General features: G+C 41.1%; 1 protein-coding gene across 1 annotated transcript in view; it reads left to right on the forward strand.

Moving 5' to 3' along the window:
• The window catches only part of runx1t1 (RUNX1 partner transcriptional co-repressor 1), a 52764-nt gene that overhangs the window by 22207 nt on the left and 14856 nt on the right, over positions 1 to 15701 (forward strand). Inside the window, exons 2-4 of the mRNA XM_053334011.1 lie at positions 10533 to 10670; positions 12716 to 12957; positions 15344 to 15433. Of these exons, the coding sequence (XP_053189986.1) occupies positions 10533 to 10670; positions 12716 to 12957; positions 15344 to 15433 (470 nt within the window). The remainder of the gene's footprint in view (positions 1 to 10532; positions 10671 to 12715; positions 12958 to 15343; positions 15434 to 15701) is intronic.

A 15701-nucleotide genomic window follows, 5' to 3' on the forward strand; every position in this document is an offset into this window, starting at 1 on the left:
AAATAATAAGCCCGATACCACCTATTTTGTGTAGTGCCCAGAAGTTTTGAATACAGGCAGCAACTCTGTTGTCAACTCATGTGTCAATGATGTTTCAAAGGTCAGTGTATGTCAAAGCTTTGGTGTGAACTGGTATTCTTGCCCATTTTGAGAACCTCTCTCCTCATTTGTCAGAGGACTCAGATGGCCGTCTGTCGGCTGACACAGAGGTGAGACAGTGAAAGGTGAAACGCTAACAGTAAAGAGCTGAGAAGAAAGTGTGTAATGGTTAGATGAAAGAAGACAAATACACATTGCTGACCTGGAATGGTCATGGTGGTAATGTGTGTGTGTGTGTGTGTGTGTGTGTGTGTGTGTGTGTGTGTGTGTGTGTGTGTGTGTGCATGCTGTCTTCGCCTCCAGCCATACTCAGTCTCTCAGAGCCATTAGCCATATCACAGACACACACACACTATGTAAGCCTGGAAATGCCCTGATGCGAGGTCACACCAACCACCACTCTCTGGCTCCCTGCTCACCAGATGTGACTAAGACCCCGTTTTAAACATCTTCTCCTGCAGGGGAGAGGAGAGGGAGGGGTGGAGAAGCAGAGGGAGCGTAAAGAGAAAAGAGAGTAGCGGTTTCAGAGAAGGGGCGGTAAGGGGTAAAGGTTTTTTTTTTCTGTTTTGCAAATCTGGTTCTACTTTGCAGGCCCTGGAACACATTTCATAAATTGCAGACATATTTTTTCGGAACGGTTTTGGGGAAGATAGTTAACCGGCAGTAATTTCCAACACATGGCGGCCGTCATGTGATATTTTGAAAACACTAGGCTGACGGACTGGTTCCCTCCCCCCACTGTCCCCCCAGGAACCCCCCTCCATTACTGTTAGCCTCTGCCCTCTTTTTTTCCGCGCTCATCCTCTGCTTCTCGCATTTGATTTCCCCATCTGTCTCTCATAGGTGCTTAATGTTATCTCTGATTCTCAATCTCTTGTTGTCTGTGGTCATCCATCTTTCTTTCTCTGTATCTCCACCTCTTCTTTCTTATCGTCTTCTTTCTCCTCCCTCGTTCCTAAAACTCTGTTTTCCACGTTTCCTTCAGCTTTCATCCTGTCTGTTTTCCTACCCATCACACACAGTAACTGCACTCTAACTTAGCCAGCATTATATATCATTCCATCCACCCACCCTTCTTCCATCCTTCTCTCTCAGTGTGCCTCTCTCTCCCCACATAGTAAAAGATAACTGTCATGTAAAACATGAGCGCCTTTACTGTCTGTTGAAAATTGATTTTACTCCTGAAGACAGGGATATGATTCCTTTTAGCATGGACACACACACTCACACATACAAATTGGCTGCAGAGAGAGGTTTCCATCTAGCTTATGGGGGACAAATGGTAGAAGGCAAAAAAAATACAAATTGCCACTTGGCTGTGGGTAGCGGTGTGTATCAATGTGTTTGTGCTTAGAGATGGAGTGGATGCATCACTGATTTTACATTGTACTTGTGCTACAAGGGTCAAGCAGTTCATAGAGTGTTTGTGCACATGCCTGCACAGTACACTGTATGCCGGCACAGACAGCAGAAAAGCTTTGTGGTTATAAAACTTATAAAAGATATAATAGAAGATATAAAGATACGTGGCTTACAATGAGAGTCCCATAATGAGTTTGTTGTTGTTGTTTACTACACAATTTTTATTTTTGTTCTTATATGCTTCATTTAAAAAAAGCCAAGACTGGTAACCCACTGGCTGTGTGTGAAGCATAGAAAAATAAAGCCATGTGTTGTCAGTATCCACAGCATCAGGATGTATGTTGAGTACTTTGTGCGAGTCCCTCTCTGTTGGCGTAGAGTCCTGCCTGGGAAAACACCCAGATTCATTGGGTTCACTTGGCCCTGTGTGAGCATGGCATCAGAAATGAACTAAACTGTATACAGACTGGCTTCCATCAAATGGCCAAACAGAGCTCACCACGGCTTACATCTGATTTGTATTGCTCCATTTTCCCCCCAAACGTAACATTTATATCATTATTTTGACATCATGTTGTTAATGAATGGCAATGACAGACCAGTTTTACATAAATGCTTTCGATAGTGTTTTCTAAACATGTTCAGCAGCACCAAGCCCTGCTATGGAAAAATATTTGCTTAAAATATGTTCCTACTGTAGTCTTATAATATTGAAAAAACTGTACATATCCTCAAGTTTTCTCTACCTTTACTTCTCTCTGAACCCTCTTCTATCCCCCACCCATTCCCATTGCCTGTCTTTCTTTTACAAGGTCCTGTACTTCACTTTTGCCTGGCAACAAGATGAGGCAGGAATCGGTTCAATTTGAGAGGACGCGTAACGGGCACTGTGAATCATTTTTATTGTTCCTTAACACTTTCTTCCCCCTTCTCTCTGCTAGAGAGACTTTATTTCAACAGATGGGTAAAACAGACATTACTATAAATCTATCTTTTTGAAAAAGAGTGAAGGGCTTCTAATGTTATACACGGCATATGTTTTATTGTCCAGTGTGTACATGAGCGTGTGTGTGTGTGTGTGTGTGTGTGTGTGTGTGTGTGTAGTCTGAGGTGTGTTTCATTTGTGTAATTTTTGTGTGAGAATGTGCGTGTTAATGTTTGTGTGATGGAACAGATGGTGTTCAGACCTTTGTGTGTGATTGAGAAATCTCCTTATGTCTTTGCTGGCTTGAAAAAGTGTAAACACACGATGTTACACTGAGAGAAAAATACAGATATGGTGGAAGATGCAAAGGACTGTCAACACAGATCAGGAGCATCTGTTTGCAAAGCTCTTGCTGTATTGTACCATCACTTTTTCGCTAGTTTACTCATCATATACACACTATACAGTCTACGCATTTATGATATTAGGGGACGATAGTGTCATAATTAGCCAGAGTGACAGCACACTACACTTAAAAACATTTAGTAAGGGAAATCACAGCAGTTCCCCTGCAGTTTGTGTTTGTTGTATTGCTATATGGTTATTTGTAATGCAGTGTTGTTTCATTGAAGTTATAGTAAATGTGACAAGCTTAATTATGCCTTTTTGTCATAATAAAGAAAAGTTATTTCAGTGACCTTTAACCTTGACATCCCAACATTTGAGGTGTGATTAAAAATGTCATCAAATAGTTGAGCAAAGCACCAATGGAGTAACATGTAAAGTAATGATATTAGCATTGACTTCTTGAATAACAAGGACATACCTGGCATGGAAAACTACACTGTGCCCATCATTTCATTTTGCTAGGAGGCGAGATGAGGCAACAGCCACCAGTGAACTGGAACCAAAACTAGAAGAATGTGTGTTGGCAGAAGGAATAAGTGAAAGAACGGAGAGCAAAAACAGGGGCAAGACAGACATGAAGAAAATGAGAGAGGAAGACAGGGAAAGCGAGAGAGACATGGGAGGAACGTAGTGAGGAAGAGCAGAAATGAGGAGAGAGAGAAGTCCAAAGAAATGCATGATACTGCTCTCCTCTGCATCCTGCATCTGTTGGTGTGTGTGTGGGGGGGAGAGAGAGAGAGAGAGAGAGAGAGAGAGAGAGAGAGAGAGAGAGAGAGAGAGAGAGAGAGAGAGAGAGAGAGAGAGAGAGAGAGAGAGAGAGAGAGAGAGAGAGAGAGAGAGAGAGAGAGAGAGAGAGAGAGAGAGAGAGAGAGAGAGAGAGAGAGAGTTGTGCTGCACTGCTTGCAGTATGTGCATGCTTCTTTGCAGCTGTGTATTTATGTATGTATTTGTGTGTTTGTGGGCTTGCGGTAGGGCGTTGCATCCATACATCTTCTTGACAAGCGGGTGGAGTTTGATAGGACATGCTCTGCATACTGCTCCATCTGGCTGCCGATGACTGTGTGTGTGTATGTGTGTGTACGCAGGGTCCAAAAGAGGGGAATGATGGAAAGAGAAGAGGGGTTACATCACTTGCATACCGATAGATTTCTCTTGTTTCTTTGTGTACTCGGCCTGAATCTCAATCTTTTCACCTGTCCCTCAACACATCCGTCCTCTCATCCTCTCCATTTTAATCTCTCTCTTGTGTCTGTCCCCTGCTCCCTCTCTCCACATTTGTAACCAGCACACAGAGCAATCACCACAAGCCACTATCACGCCATCTCTGTATCGCTTCATCTATTCCATTACCTATCTGTCCTGCTCCCTCTCCTCACACATTATTGTATACTGTGTGTGTGTGTGTGTTGTGTGTGTGTGTGTGTGCGTTAGTATAACACACCCAGAGGCACCATTTTGCACAGACATTGGCATGTTGTGGACATTAGTGCTCAATTCACAGGCTTCCCACGGCTTCTGCGCCTCACGGTTTTCACTTCACCACCTACATATCAATGTGTGCGCTGTCTAGATTATACGTTTGCCTGTGTGTGTGCAGGGCATAAGTGGGTCAGTCTATATGCATTTTTCCATTTAACTCCATAATGATGATATCTTATGTCTGACTAATACAATCTTGTGCTCACACAGGCGCCAGCGCACCGTAAATTGTTTATGTCACAGCCGCCAACTCTCGAAAATTCACCCAGCGTGATTGAAATCCATTGTCGTTTTGAAGAATGGGATTTGCCTGTGTGAAGTACTCTCGAGTGGCATATTACTGCCAGTGTTATCACATCATTTTCCGGGTCTCCAACTGTACGATCATAGCGCATACATACACGCATGCAAACACACGCATACGCACAGAGGCAATTCTAGCTTATGAAGTGTGTAATAGAGATTGTTTGACTCTGTCTCCTGATGATAGACTTTGAAGTCATTGTAGTCTTTATGAATAATCTAAAATATCAAGGTTAGGCAGTGTTGTCCTCATTTCCCTGTGATTTGAATACGAAATGACCTCATAGTCTTGTGTGTGATGATGAAACCCACAAGGTTTTGATATATCATTGTATTTTTTGGCCTCAAGCTGTGGGTTAGCCAAGTCCTTTTCTGTAACATATCGAAGTGTTTCTCAGGGACCACGTTCCTTCTAGATATCATTCATTGCAACAACCTTGTTTTAGGCAAGTGATGTAACTTGCATGTAACCTTAGAAAAGGCGTGTATCACAAGTCAGCGGGGGGATAAAAATCTCCCTTCTTTGAGCTTGGCTGAAAGAAGGTATATAAGCAAGAGCGAGAGAGCTAGAGAGAGAGAGAGAGATAGAGAGAGAGAGAAAAGCGAAGGAAAAAAGAGATTTTGCAAACATTGCAAACGGGTGATGTAAGTGTGAAGACATCTTTGTGAGTGGCAGGTAGTTGTCTGGGCTTCTGTCTCATTTCTAGGATTGCATACTGAGTTAGAGAGATAGATTGAGCGATAGATAAAAGGATTAAAGACGTTACAAACAACTGCAATTCAACTTTTGCTTTGTTATTTTAACAGCAGGCTTTTGTACGTCTATTTGGAGATAAGAGAAGAGGTTAGCGTATTCAAATTCTGATGTTTTAGTCTCAAATATTAACAAAGAGCACATGGAGTAAAGCTGAGAATTTGGTGGTTTATACCAAAAGACTTCTCTCTACATAGGGCTGTTGCTGTTAGTGTAATCCTGACTTTATGTTGTCAAAGCAAATATAACCTTGTCTCTCCTGGGAGCTTATAATTCAGTCAGATATCTGTGTAATTACCTTTGACACATGATATGACGGCTAACAATACACCCAATACATTTAATGAAGTATCATTACAGCTCTGACAGTCTCATGGGTTTCAGGCAACCCGTATTACAAATACTTGCACTGAGAGCTCTGTATGATGCTTTAGATAAAACCGCACATCAAGTGGCTGTTGTGAGACGTTAATCGCTATCATTCATGAACATGATCATCAAAACTTTTGGCACCTCTCCCTGTATGAAGTGCACGAGTGAATCAACAGAAATTTGAGAGGCTCCTCTGTTCCTTTATAGCTAATGGATGCCTCTTCAACAACCGTCCTCATCCTCTTCAATCCATTAATTCCTGGACAACAGTGCTTCTGAGAAGTCGTAAAGTGAGTTAGGGAAAGTCAAAGCACTCATCACCCTTTTCCATTTAAGCTCTGCACATCAATACCTGTCCAGTCCTGGAATACCATCCATCCACTCCTTTGCCCACAATATGAAACTGACGGGGCAGTAACAGGGCTAATAAATGGACAATACATGTGCATTAAATTCAGCCATTAACCTTTAACAGATGTATTAGGCTGGGGAAGAGGCTCAACTTTGTTTTCAAGGTTGTTTAAGGATGCTTGTTCAGGTGGTGCTTTTTGAATTGAATTATGCATGAAGTAGCTTGCTATTGTTCAGCCTTGCTCTATTGCTGTAATAAAATGAGGGCTTGTCTGGCTGTTGTCTGCACATGTATTTTTATATTTTAAAATACGCATGCTGTATCCGCTCATGAAGATGGATAGCGCCCAGTCATATGCTGTGAGCTGTTTTCAATAATGTGCTTCAGCTGTAAGATGTATTTTTATTTTTCCCAAAGACAGAGTAAATTACCTTGTGGAGGGAGTATTGCTATTGATTCAAGTGGAATAGTAATTGTTGAGTGAATAGGTGGGTGCAGCCCTTGTTGGTTAGTATGAAGCTATTGATTTTATTCTGCTTATATGCTTTACAGGGCTCTCAATCAAATCCAAAACGATGTTGCTTATAAATCACAAAAGTGTGTGTATGTGTGTTCGTGAGAGAGAGAGAGAGAGAGAGAGAGAGAGAGAGAGAGAGAGAGAGAGAGAGAGAGAGAGAGAGGGGGGGGGGGGGGGAATGAGAGAACATGTTGCCAGTATGAATGTGTATTTACTGTGTGCATGGATTTCATGCTAATTAATTATTTATCCTTCATCTTCTTCACCTGAGGGACTGCGGATGACTTTCAAATGCTTCCAGGGTTTATATTTCTCTCATCTCCACTCGACAACTACCATCCAATCATAACACTGACCCAGGTGTTAATCCCCAATTACAAGCCTATAACCAAACTCATCTTTTCACACTGCCGCAGGGCCTGCAATACCACGAAGAAGTTCAGGTGGATCTTGAGTCCAGACTTTTGTGCTTTTTTCCCCACTTAACATGTTTAACATTGTGCTTAAAATGAACATTAAGTTTTCATTGTGAGCAAATGTTCAAAGGTTTGTTTTACTTCATTTAAATTAGTTATATCGTAAAAACGGATACTCTAGCCTTGTCTTAAAACATCCCCACTTTGATTCAATTTGGAAGAAAAAGAAAATGAATCATGCTGTATTCATTGCACTCTGGGTACTGCTGGAGGTCAGTATCTTATTCCAAATAACATTGTGGTGATGTGAGTCATTTACTCTACCCATTTCCTTATCTAGTCATAAAGATGACGGTAATTATAAAATGATTTGGATCCTAATTTGGTGTCCAACTATCTAACTATAGATTAAGTGAACTGTGCCAAAAATTACCACACAATTAGAAAAACCAATATACAGAAATATGGAAAGAGCGAAACAATTTAAGTACAACCATGTGTGATGTGGTGACTTCTCTCTATTTAACTTGGGCTCATTAAGTATATACATGTTAGGTCTTTGTGTTTGACTGGAAAATGATGAATTACCTTGGGTCCTGTCACTCGGCCGTCTTTTTTAATGACCTTGTATTTTCATACATCAAATTTTAGGCAGGCATACAGGATATGATAGCTGGCAGCCAGAGGTAAGACTATATGTTTCCACTAGCTACTCTGCTATATCCTGAGTTTATAAAATAAATAATCCAATCCAGACTTTTTACTGTGGTGAAATTAGAGTAGTAAACCTTTCTGGTTCTGGCCAGGTTTGGGGGATGGTGTGTGTGTGTGTGTGTGTGTGTGTGTGTGTGTGTGTGTGTGTGTGTGTGTGTGTGTGTGCGTGTGTGTGTGTGTGTGTGTGTGTGTGTGTGTGTGTGTGTGTGTGTGTGAGGAAATAAGTAGAGAGGGAAAGAGTGAGTTACCAGAAGATCAGCAGTGAATAGACAGTTAATGGTTTGGATAGTGTCTCTGTTCTCTCTGTCTTCTTTTCATATTGACTCTTCCTTCACCTCCATTCCTCCATTCTCTGCTTTCTTAATCACCCAGCTTTTTTCCACTAGTCTCGACTGTGTATCCATTCATGCTTCTCTCCTGCAATTTATTCGGTTTTTCTCTGCCTTTCAGTTCAATCCCCATTTGCCAAGCAAAAGCTTATTTTATAGTATGACAATGATGAGCTTAAATTCATAAATTCTTTATAAAATTTTAATTTCAAAAACATTTTGCAGTCAAACCAAACTAATTTTAGATGTTTAGTCGAAACTGGATCTATCCCAGGAAGTCTAAAGGGGCCTAAATTCAAGCCTTATGGCATCTAGATTCCCAGTCCTGGTCTACATCTCCCAGTTCATCCCACCACTCCTTTAGTGTTAGTGCCAGTCTGCTGGAAGCCAGATAAATCTAACCTTACCAGTGACTGTATCAGTCAAGCCTTCCTTGAACAGCTCCAAAGAGAGCATGTTAGTGAGGGACAGTCTTTGATGGGGAGGGGGGTGTATTTGCACCTCCTGATTTCAGTCTTTATCACAATTTAACAACAAATACATTTCCTGATAGTAGCATATTGGTTTTCAAATCACTTCAAAGCAGTTGTGGAAGACCACTGAAGATGCAGAGGCAACTAGTGTTTTTGCAGAAAATAGCTAAGAAATTAATCCTCACTTTCAAAATGTCATAGCCATGAAGCTTCATGGTGTAATCACCATGTATTTATATCTTGTATACTTCCTGTGACATGATTGATTGTTTCATTCAGTTACACTTTATTCCTTCCACTTATTCCTCAAAGGGTCAAAATGCAGAATAAACAAAAGTGACCTAAACGTTTTGGAAATGGAGTTATGGGCGCTCCGTACTTAGAATTTCAGTGACATTTCCATCTCTCACTCGCCTGCCTACTAAAGCCGAGCTAGCGTGACTAAAATACTTAGTCACAGTGCACCTCAGCAGCAGCGAGGCAGAGTGTTACTGAGGCTTGGACCAAGCTAACAGGCTTAGGCCATCCTGTCTCTTTCACATCAGTATTTCTCTTTCATTTCACCTAAACTTAACACTATGGATCCAAACAGTCTACAGAGAGTAACACTATCATTTATGTGTCTTCTGTTGCATAGACTTTACACATTTAAGTCCACAAACATTGAGGGAAAATATGCAAATAGACGTAGTTGCATGCTAACTATAACGGTGTGCATATTCATCAAGCAAAAATGCACATACACTAACACAAACACAGTGTTTGATGTCTCCGTCATGAAAAGAATGTCAGGGACCACCCTGTTTCTGATACATGCACCCTTACTACCCTGATTACAGAGAGTGTGTGCCTTTACTGTGCATTTGTTTGTGTGTAAATCTTTGAGTCAAGGCACATGGATTCACTCCATGATACAGCTATGTGATCCCAATGTCAAAGATAGTACTTTTGTTTCTCTAGCGGCTCCTCCTGTTCCTCCTCTGTCTTGTCTGCACCCTTTTTCCCCTCTTTTCCATTATTCTAATCTTTCTTTCACAATGTGCCACAGTGTCCGTTGATGACAGTCTGTTGACTCTGTGATATTGTTGGTTTGTTTCTGCAGTTGCTGAGAGAAGCTGTGTATCTTATCCTGCACTGTATGGGCTCAGCCCTCACGCCAGTGCAAGACTCTGATAACGTCTTGTTGTTGTTCTCAGACATTAGATGTGGTCAGTTATCTGCTAAACACAAAGCAACTGAATTAGGTCCAAATAGGCATATCATAAAAGAAATATTATGTTTTGATAATGTTCGAAATTCCTCATAAGTAGCGTGAGTATATGCATAAGATGCGTCTGAAGTGTGGAATAATTTCAATTTAAGAAGTGAAGAATAAAACAAGAGTAGCATGTTAGTTTGTGTTTCAGCAATCTGAAATTAGCTCATTGACTAGTTGTCTGCTGTTACTGTCCTGATGTGAGTATAGTATCCAGAAATACAAGCATTAGGAGTGTGTGTGTGTGTGTGTGTGTGTGTGTGTGTGTGTGTGTGTGTGTGTGTGTGTGTGTGTGTGTGTGTGTAATGAGCACTACAGTCGTTAGCAGAGGAGGGGGGTTTGCTGTGTCGCCGTTCTGTACAGCGGGCACGCAGGATGGCACAGATGGTGGTGGAATGAGACTCGTACTCGCTGCAGATTTATGCTCCTGTTTGTCTGTGAATCTCTCCTTTCTCTCCTCTCATTTCTCATTTGACAGTCTGAGCATATGCATCAGTGTCATTGTGGCCAGACACACAGACATATGATGTGGTGAGCCTGAGCCATCTATTTCCAAATCAAGTCTGTCTCATGTACCTCACAGGCGCTTTGTTATCAAATTAAATCCTGCTGCTGTCCTGCTTACGTCAAATTACAACATAGTTCCTGTCTAGGCACACAGATGTGGAATGTGTTGCCTTGAACTGCAGCTTATTTCCTATGTTAACTATATGACTGTGTTATGTTTCTTACATTGTTATAATCTTCCCCATGTCTTCTTTATCTTCCTTTCAGATCGCACTGGGAAGCGCTCCACCATGCCCGACTCACCTGCGGACGTCAAGACACAGTCCAGGTTGACCCCCCCTACCATGCCGCCCCCACCCAGCACACAAGGAGCACCCCGCAACAGCTCCTACACCCCCACCACATGTGAGTAAAGCAAGATTTATAGCTCTGCATTAAGAGGTTATGGCAGCAACAGAGATATCTTGTAAGGCTGCAAAAACTGTGATTAGTCAGCTTGGGTTACTTATGCTGTCTCCAACAGTACAAGTTTCCAGTAGTGCAAGTAACATCAAACAAGCTATAGGAAGGCACAGTAATCTTCTGCATACTGTAACACAACTTCTGCTTGCTGTGACTATCACTCTCTGTCACAAAGTGAATAAAAGACTGTAAACACAATCAATGTGGAGTATATAATTAAAACACCATAGAAACTGATGATGTACTGTACATCCATATAATTAGGGACAGACTAATCTGGCTTTCTTTAAAAGTGGATTAGGTACCAACATAACCAATCATTAAACCAACCATAAAATACAGTTTCTGTGTTCTACAACAACATAAATGTCAGTGTTTCCACTGCTAGTTACATTCATTTAGTAAAAAACAGACCACCAACTCAGCAACCCTGACCTTATCTTACCTTACATAAAAATCATTCCTTAGGCATTCTATTCAATGAAGAATAGATATTGTAAATGTGGGGAGAGAGAGCTCAGATATTGATTGATGATCAGTATCAGCAGATACGCTGCACTGTGGTATTGGAATCTGTATAAAGAGAAGAAACGTTAAGGAGATGTGCATCCCTGCATATAATACAATGGTGGTAGTATCAGCAGGTGCTACATGAGGCTGAACTATAAATCAATTCTAAAGCGAAGACAGGACACTGTACATCAGACCGCAGAAATTCCACCTTAAATCACACATGGAAAATACGTAGCAGCACACACTAAAACTGATCAGATACACCTGTGCTCACACATGGGAAGATGCATTAGTAAACCCTAACCCCAAAATACCATCAGCATAACAAGTTGCATTAAGCCTTTTCAAATTGCAGTCATTCCTGACAACTCCCCCCAACAAATTCATTAACACCCACGCTTACAAACCATTGGAGCTTTGCCATGACGTGCATATAGCCTGTGACGAGCAAATTACACCCCAGTATTCACTTAGAAGTGCATACTTAACCACTTGCATGAAGAGCACTAGAATCAAATAATCAAAGGCCTTGCCGTTCAAAATAGAGCTCAGAGCCCTCAAGTCTGTGTTAGTAGTGCTGGTTCTCTTCAACAGAGGCATTATTTTGGTCTTGTTCAATCACTTACTCTCTCTTTCTCAGTCTCTGGTATTTACTTTCTCCCTCTCTCTTTGTATCTGTCTCTCCCTCTCTCTCCCTCTCTCCCAAACACTCACACTCCACAATTAACGTCGGGGCTTCCGTGCGATGAGGGAGGAAAGGCCCAGCTCTCTCATTACGCATGCTGAAGGTTTTAACAAAGCAGTATGCTTTGATTTCCACCCGACATAATTGTTACCAGATGCAGTTTGAGTATCTCGTCTCTCTCCTCTCTTTACAGTGGCGGCTTTGGACGGCAGCCAGAGGGGGAGTGAGTGGATCGCTAGTCAAAACCTAATCTCATTAGAGAAAAAGCTTTATGCTGCCTTGTATCTCTTTGTACACCAACTCCCCCATCACACACACACACACACACAGAGCTCCCGTGCACTGGAACGACAGGGGGTCACACTGTCCCTGCTTGTTTAGACTGCAGGGAGGGAGGGAAAGTGAGGAGGTGCAGAGTGCAGAAATATGTTTTTTATGGGAGAATGCCGCAAAGGATCAAACACATATCAATGATTGGAAACAAATGTTGAGGATTGCCAATGTTTTCGAGGGGATTTAAATCATTTCAAATCAGTGGTTAGGTTTCCATGAAGCTGACCTATGTTGTTTCCTTTGTTGGTGATTGTTACTGTGGCATACTGTGGATTTTAGGTTATTTTTGGTGTTTTGTATATAGCAACAGAGAGAAGGCAGTGATATTTTTGCAGAGCACTGTATTTCTATGTAAATTATATTCATCAAAAATGATGACTTTTAACAGCTTATAAAGTATTTTTCTATATGTATGTATGTTAACAGTATTCTTTGTCTTTGTCTTTGTCTTAATCAGTAACCAATGGCAGTAGCCACTCTCCTACGGCGCTGAACGGTGCTCCGTCACCTCCCAATGGCTACAGTAACGGTCCAAGCTCCTCCTCCTCATCATCGCTGGCCAACCAGCAGCTGCCGCCAGCCTGCGGTGCCCGGCAGCTTAGCAAGCTCAAACGTTTCCTCACAACTCTACAACAGTTTGGCAATGACATCTCACCTGAAATTGGGGAGCGGGTCCGCACACTAGTGCTGGGCCTAGTGGTGAGTAGCTACTCTGTATGAAAGCTTTAGATCAAAGGGCTTCTAGAGTGAAAGTTGACACCAGGCCTTAAGTTAGCAGCAATATAGTAAGTGAATCAATTAGTAGGTTATTTGAGAAAAATGTGTTCTGCATGCCTGCAGTACCAGATGTGTAGAGGGTTACTGAATCATGGATGTTTAAATAGTTTGGGGTTAGTTGTCAGTCACAGGGAAGAACAGCTTTGAAGTACCACTGATTATGAAATCTCCTTGGGGATTTTTTAAGCCTTTTATTGCCTTATGTCAGAAACCTCACCCACCTGGTCCTTTAGACATTATAGTAAAATAAACACTTAGAGAGATTTTCAAATCTCGGCCTCCTGAGTTGACATCCATCAGTACTTTGCAGCCCATTTTTCAGTGCAACACAGTGCCTTGTGAATCGAAGTAGTATGTTCAAACAAGAAGACTACCGTCTTGATTTACCTGATCCACTATATGTACTTTATTACATTTATTTAAACAATGCACAACATAGTGTATGCAACAACATGGAAAAGTAGGGGCAGAGGGCAATAAGGATCAGACTTCTTACTTTAACACCAGACTCATGTTAAAATTAGTTTTAAACAATATAACATGCAACACAACACAACAAAACGGAAACTGTAAAAAAAAAAAAAAAAGTATTTTCTTCACTTACTAATACTGCAAAATACTAATCAAGCCTGCAAACCTCAAAATACATATTTCCAACAAAGATTTGATAAGACAGATGTGTTTTTCCAGCCTAGCTGACATGATTATATCAAGGCTGTATCATTGAGAGCAGTTGCTATAAAATACATGTGCAAATCTAAAGATTTACCACACGTCTTTGTGATCTGAGGAAATTTGAGCATAACAAGCAGGGGAATACAGAAATAGTGATTGAATGTTGTGCAGCAAGGAGGAGGAGGAGGAGGAGGCGGAGGAGATGGAGGGAGGAATTTTTTTAATTAGCCACACAGAGCATAGCCTCTTTTCGGCTTCACTATGTTTATTTTTCTCACCGTCTGCATATGCACATGCCTCTCCTGTGTCCTTTTGGCTTGCATACCTCCCTCCCACATTTCTCTCTCCCCCCTCTTCCTCTCTCGCTCACTGTCTCTCTGTCCCTCCCCCTGCCTTATTGAAAAGAGTGACACCGTTAATTAGCTAGTTGTGTGCCGGGGAGAGGGACAGAGAAAGACTCAGGAGGTTTCACTAGCTGTCAAGAACAGCCCCTACGCAATCTGGGCGAACAGATGTAAGGCTGAATGTAACAAAATTCAGGTCTGGGAAATAACGCAGAGAGTGTGGGGAGGAAAAATAATATCTTCTCCTTTTTTTATGTTCTCTGTTTTGCTTGATTTTTTTTTTCTTGTTTGTATTTTTGCTTGTTATATAGCAGATTCTTCTCCCATGCTCACGCTAACCTCGTTCTCCCTCTTTTTTACTCCTTCACTATTCTCTGCATCTTGGGAATACTTCATGTTGAAAATTAAAAATAGTGTTGCTGCTCTCTTGTCGTGTCATCAATGCAAGTTAGATGAAGGAGAGACAGAAACTAGACTTTGCTTGGGTGTAGAGGGTTGACAAACTGAAATATATAACCCACTTTTGACCTCCCATGGCTCCAAACACACTCATACACACCTCTTGTTTGCAACCATAGAAAACATTCAAATACCTACTCACAGTAAATATATTACCCCATTCCTGTCTACTGCATATTTGTCTGATCCACCACATGCTACTGTAATGTATTTTGGTAATTTCAGGTGGTAAGTTCAGTTACAAAAACAGAAGTTTAATTTCTCAACATCATATTCAAAACATGTTTTATTTTACTAGTGATTAATTAGCGAATACACTACAAAAATTCACCCATCTTGAGTTTTGTCAGCTACTATGAACATAACAAATGAGCAGATTTCTGTGTATCTTTGTATAAAAATCAACAAAAATTACCTCAAACCTTTCTACTGTTCTAAATGAAATGGATATATGGGTAGTTAGTTATTAAAATAGTCCAATAATAATCAAATTTAAGTATCAACATCCACCAACACTCATATTCACACCCATGTTCAAAAAGAGAACACTTTGTAAAAAATTCAACACATTTGTCCCTCTTGCAGCATGTATTTTTCTTGATGATGTGACTCAACTCCTGCATGTGTATTTGTTTTGTTAATTGAGGGAGATGTGTGTCTTTGTTTTCTGTGGGTCTTTCACTGTGGCCTGCACCATATGCTTCCTATTACAAAACCCGAAACATTCACTCCAGGCCAGGATATAGCTTAGCTTCCAAAAAGTAATATTATCACTTAATGCCTTCCACATGGATTCATGTGTTTTCTCTCTGTCTCTCCCTCTCCTCCAGAATTCCACACTAACCATCGAAGAATTTCACTCCAAGCTCCAAGAAGCCACCAACTTCCCTCTGCGACCTTTTGTCATACCCTTTCTGAAGGTAGATATTTTGAATATGCAGTTTCTACAGAAGGTTTGCCTGCCTGTCTGTCTGATCTGACCAAATCTGGAAAACAGTTAACAAGCCCAGATCCAGATGTGCATACTTATATTCATGATAATCTCTCCCTATTTTTGTGTGGTATCTTTGCATCTTTATGGCTGTCTTGTATCTAACCTTCGCCTCTTTCTTTCGTGCTTCTTACTCAGTTTCTCTGCAGTTTCACAAGACACTGTTTTGTTTTTGTCTTGTTTTTTTACCTTGCTCT

This window comes from Scomber japonicus, chromosome 15, assembly GCF_027409825.1.
Source record: "Scomber japonicus isolate fScoJap1 chromosome 15, fScoJap1.pri, whole genome shotgun sequence".
Classification (NCBI taxonomy): Eukaryota; Metazoa; Chordata; class Actinopteri; order Scombriformes; family Scombridae; genus Scomber; species Scomber japonicus.